The sequence below is a fragment of the Volvox carteri genome (genome assembly GCF_000143455.1).
Source record: "Volvox carteri f. nagariensis unplaced genomic scaffold VOLCAscaffold_22, whole genome shotgun sequence".
In the NCBI taxonomy this organism is placed as follows: Eukaryota; Viridiplantae; Chlorophyta; class Chlorophyceae; order Chlamydomonadales; family Volvocaceae; genus Volvox; species Volvox carteri.
Window position 1 is genome coordinate 769,519 of NW_003307565.1, and position 4,974 is coordinate 774,492.

The 4,974-nt window shown below is 63.3% G+C and overlaps 1 protein-coding gene across 1 annotated transcript in view; it reads right to left on the bottom strand.

Moving 5' to 3' along the window:
* The window catches only part of VOLCADRAFT_117790 (uncharacterized protein), a gene marked incomplete at both ends in the record, with an annotated part of 23,460 nt that overhangs the window by 3,088 nt on the left and 15,398 nt on the right, over positions 1 to 4,974 (bottom strand). Inside the window, 5 exons of the mRNA XM_002951194.1 lie at positions 579 to 676; positions 1,350 to 1,526; positions 1,957 to 3,364; positions 3,604 to 3,772; positions 4,612 to 4,719. Of these exons, the coding sequence (XP_002951240.1) occupies positions 579 to 676; positions 1,350 to 1,526; positions 1,957 to 3,364; positions 3,604 to 3,772; positions 4,612 to 4,719 (1,960 nt within the window). The remainder of the gene's footprint in view (positions 1 to 578; positions 677 to 1,349; positions 1,527 to 1,956; positions 3,365 to 3,603; positions 3,773 to 4,611; positions 4,720 to 4,974) is intronic.

Genomic DNA, 4,974 nt, shown 5'->3' on the forward strand with positions numbered 1-4,974 from the left:
CTGCCAGCGGCGCCGGCGGCCCCCTCATCCGCATATCCTCCGGACATCATGGCCCATGGGTCGGGAGTCCATCGTACGTGATGTAGTACACTCTACCGCGGGGGTAGGATGAGTGAGGACGAGCGGGGGCGAGCGGGGTGTGACCCGGGCAACCGAGGTAGGGGAGGGGAGGGGGGGGAGACAAGCAGCAGCAGCGGCGGCGGCAGCGGCAGCGGCAGCAGCAAAGCATAGGAGGCGGAGGACGACAAAGAAGCAGATGTAACGTAATTAGGGACAGACACATCCTGCTAGACACAACGCCAGCAAACAAACACGGGGAAGTGAGGGAGGGACGTTGCAAACCAAGGGGGGAGGAGACGAGCCGCGAAACGAGTGAAGGGGGGACCGGGGCGTAAGGAAAGGGAAAGGAGGAGAGGGGGAGGCGGGCTCCGGACAGAAATGGAACACAGAACGGGGGCAATGCAAGACGCGGCTTGTCAAGCAGTCCGAACGTCCCTCTGCAATCCAGAGTCTGCATGCCTGCACAACGTCCCCCTGCCAACTCCCAACTCCCAACTGCCAACTCCCAACCGACCCACCTGCATGAGGCCCAAGAACACGGAGGAGGGTCCCGCGGGTCTGCTGGGACGCAGTAGCGCGGGGGGCCCCAACATGCCGCCCAACAAACCGCTCTTGGCTGTAGCACATTCACATACACAGCACGCACAACACACATTGTTGTGGATGTATGTGTGTGGGTGGGGGGAGCTTGGGAGGCAAGGGGCGTTACATTCTTGATGGAGCACAACTCTACCGGCGGAGCCAGCCGCCGACAGGTCCGGTAAAAGCATCCGGGGAATACAGGCGAGTCGAGGACGGCAATTGCTACTAGCCAGCTGGCTGCAACCGACCAACCAACGAACAAACCCGGAAAGAACCTTGAAAATCTGAGAAAATCACATTGAGGCCTTAAACCACCTCCCGCCCATTACCCAGTCGCCACGCCGCACACCCAATTACCCGCACGCACCAGCGCAAACATACATACATACACACACATACACACCCGACAGAAAGTAGCTGCATCATCCCCGTCGGCAAACCTCAGTGAGCTTGCTGCCACCCGGGGAGGGGGTGCCCCTGCCCCTGCCCCTGCCCCTGCCCCTGCCCCTGCCCCTGCCCCTGCCCCTGCCCCTGCCCCTGCCCCTGCCCCTGCCCCTGCCCCTGCCCCTGCCCCTGCCCCTGCCCCTGCCCCTGCCCCTGCCCCTGCCCCTGCCCCTGCCCCTGCCCCTGCCATCGTAACCCAGATCCAACCCTAATACAGATCTAACTTCCGAGCCCCGCCTAAGCGCCCCAAGAACGTGACCCACCCGTAGCGACGGCGAAAGGCAGCTGCCCCTCCTCATCCGGACCTCTCCCCCGCTGCACAGTGACGGACCTGCAGCGGTCCCCCTCCACCGCCATCACGTCCCAGGCCGCCTCGAATGCGCCCCAGCTGGAGCCGGCGGGGAACTGCGGGGGCAACATCCCCCCACCACCACCACCACCTGGGCCAGGCAGGGGCAGGACGGGCAGCACAGAAAGCGAGATGGGCAGACAGGCAGACAGACAGACAGACGCCCCCCGCAGCCTAAGGTCTCCGTTCCGACGACGGAACGACTATCGTCGTTCACGTCTACGTCGGAACTACGACGATCAGCTGGCCGACCAGCAGGAAGACGGGAAGTGCTGGAGTGGAGGCAGCCTGACATGGAAAAGGACCGAGCGGGACTCCCAGCCAGCCAAGGGGATCCGTCGTCATGTGCGGCCGCAACGACCAACAACAAACACCTAACGGCCCCCAACGGCCAGCAGCAGCAGCAGCAGCCGCAGCCGAAGTCCTTAAGCATCCTACAAGTTACATGATGCCAGATCACGCCCTTTCAATGCCGGGTTGTGTCGCGGCCACGGAAAATAAACCCTTAACACCCCCTTCACCTTCCCCTCGTCGTAAGACATCGGAGGTCCCTGAAGTACTGCTGGCCGCAGCCGTCCGGTCCCGATGGCTCATGGCTCCGCCGTACGACGAGCCGTCGACGGGAGGCCCCGCGTGCAGCGGCGGCGATGCCGTACTCCCCGGTAGGCTACTTGCTGAAGAGTCTATCGAAAGCCTTTCAACGCTGCTGACGCCGCTGCCGCCGCCATGGGTGCTGCCGCCGCGTGCCATGGTAAGGCCCGTATCAGGGGGCATGGTGGCGGCGCCGCCGCTGCTGCCAGCGCGCGGCGGCGGCTGAAGCAGTAACGGCGGGCCGCCTGCCGCCGCGGTCGGCGCCGTACTGATGTGCGGCGAAGGCCTAGGTGGCTGCTGGTGCATGTATGGGTACGGTTGTTGCTGCGATGACGTTGAAGGTCGCAGTTGCTGCTGTTGTGTTGAAAGTCGTGGTTGCGGATGCATCGTTCGTAACGCGCCGCCGCCTCCGCCGCCAGCAGCGCTGCCGAGTGGATGCTGTAGCCCAGCAGCTGCCGTCGCAGACGCCGAAGACATAGCTTCCCGCCTGCTACTCCCACTGCCGTCCGGTGCCACTCCTGCTGCTGCAGCCGCTGCCTGGCGCGGCGGCGCCGGCGGGGCCGGATGTGACCCATGGGTCATCGGTGGCCGTGGCCGCGACATAATCAAATCTGGCGGCACCAGCGGCTGTTGCCGTATTCGTTCAAGCGCGGTGATGTGCCGACCGAGTAAGCAAAGTACGGCAGGTTCGTCGACGGCGGGGCCCAGTACGGCGCTTGCTGCCGTCAACGCCGTCAGCGCCTCTCGCTGCCATGTCAATCCCGACGCGGCGGGGACGGCTCCAGCAGCGCAAGGCCGCGACGGCGTCGCCGCCGCCGCCGCTGACACTTTCTCCTCCGCCACCTGAGGCTGCTGCTGCTGCTCCTGCACCCGCTTTTGTACTTCCGAAAGTCCGAAGCTAAGGCAAGACGCGACCAGGCGGTTGTACCGGCGTCTTGCCCCTGGCGGCAGAGGCTGTTGCGGAGCCCCGGCGGTGGCGGCGGGTCGCAGCGCTGCCGCCAGCAGCAATGCCTCCAGCGCCGCCGCCGCCAGGCCGGCTGCTTCCAGTGCACGACTTGTACGGAGTGCGAGCTGCCGCAGCGCCCGGCACGCCGCCAGCGGTACCGTTTTACCGGACATGTACTGCACGCCAATCCGAATGCAATAGTCAAGCGCCGCCACGTCGAGCGCCGCCGCCGCCGCCGGTGGTGACGCGGGAGGCGGTGATGCGGTGCCGCCAGCGGCGGCGCTGCGGGAGTCGACGAGATGAAGTACGGCCCGTACAGGTTCGCCCGCCAGCACCTCCAGTGTTGCCACGGCACAAGGGTCCCCACACACACGCGCCAGGGGCATCAGCTCCTGTACACGAACAACAGCCGGTGCGAGTTGTTGGTTGGGCCGTAGTACGGGCAGCACTGCACAGGGAGGCTGCTGGACGGCCAAACACAGCGCCAAACGCCCGCGCAACACCCCTGGAAGGGTTCACAAACACCACGTACGGGAGGTACGGGAGGTGCAGCAGGTACGGCAAGTACGGCAGCTACGCACTCGTATCGGAGAGATATCCGAGAGAGATGAAACCACGGTCCCCTACCTACCTGTTCGATGAGCCTCCGAGCAACGGGACCCCCCGGACCGCTCCCGGGAGGGTCCAACAGCCGCGCCACCAAGAGGGCGAGTTGCGGATCGCGCTGCTCCCGTACAAGTACACTTACGGCGTCGTACAGTTGTCCGGCGAGGATAAAGAATGCCGCGGCGAGTTCGTACCTGCGGAAGGGTCATTAGCGTGGCGTGTGAGCCGGTGTGTTTAGGAGCGAGTATGAGCGTGTGTGCGCGTGTATGTGCGTGTGTATAAAGTGTTGATGTGGTAGCGGGGGAATCATATGTGCTGCAAGGGAACTCAGAAATGAACTTCCTGCCGGAAGGCGTCCTCAAAGTCCGAAGAAACCGCCCCCAGTGAGGACGGAAGTGATTAAGCGGTGTTGGGGGGAAAGAGGTGTTGGGGGGGGGCCCGGAGGTGAGAGGGGTGATTCGGATAATGTGGATGAAGGAAGGGCTCCGGGAAGGGCAAACAGACATACAGACAGACGGATACACGAGCAGGGGCGAGAGGAGAAGAGCGAGCGAGCGAGCGAGAGAGAGAGAGTGAGGGAGAGAGAGCAGGGAAAGGGTTGCAAACGCGCGGATAACACCCAACCCGACCAACACCCAGTCCCTTTACAGCTCCCACCCCCTCACTGTTTCAATCCCCTCAGGGAGGCGGTTTCGTGCCTGGGCCCGATGCTCTACAAGATCACAACCCACCCAAAGACCCTGATCCAAATCCATGCAACTCAAAATACTCTATAGCAAAAAACTATTATTGAAGATCCCTTACCGCCTCTTCTGCAGCACGCACGATATGAAAGCCTCCAATGCAGGCTCATCCTTCCCCCACATCCCTCCATCCCCCCAACCATTCCCCTACCAGCCACACACTTCCCACTTCCCTCTACAACTTCCCCCACGACTTCCCGTCACAATTTCCACACACACACAAAAAAAAAATTCCTCCACCCTTCCCCCCCCCCCCACACACACCACTCCCGCCGCACCGTGCCCCTCACCGGTGCTGACCGAGCAGTGCGAATGCGTTCTTGGCGGCGGACTTCCTGGGCTCCGCCTGGTTGAAGTCCCGCAGCAGGAAGTCGGCGATCTTGAGGTTGCTGGACTGCCTGTGCGGTCCGGGAGGGCAGGAGGACGGTGGTCAGTCTGGTATGTAGCGGGGAGGTAGGAGGGCAGGAGGGCATCCGCCGGGGGGGGAAGATACGGGAGGGTGTGTGTTGATGACGGTTCGTCTCCGAAATTATAAAACCCTAAAACCCACACTGCTCACATCCCCCTCCTCTTTAACCCGCACCCACCACACACGCCAACAGGTCCTGAACCTGCTCGGCTCACCTGAACAGGCTCAACAGCAGGGCCTTACG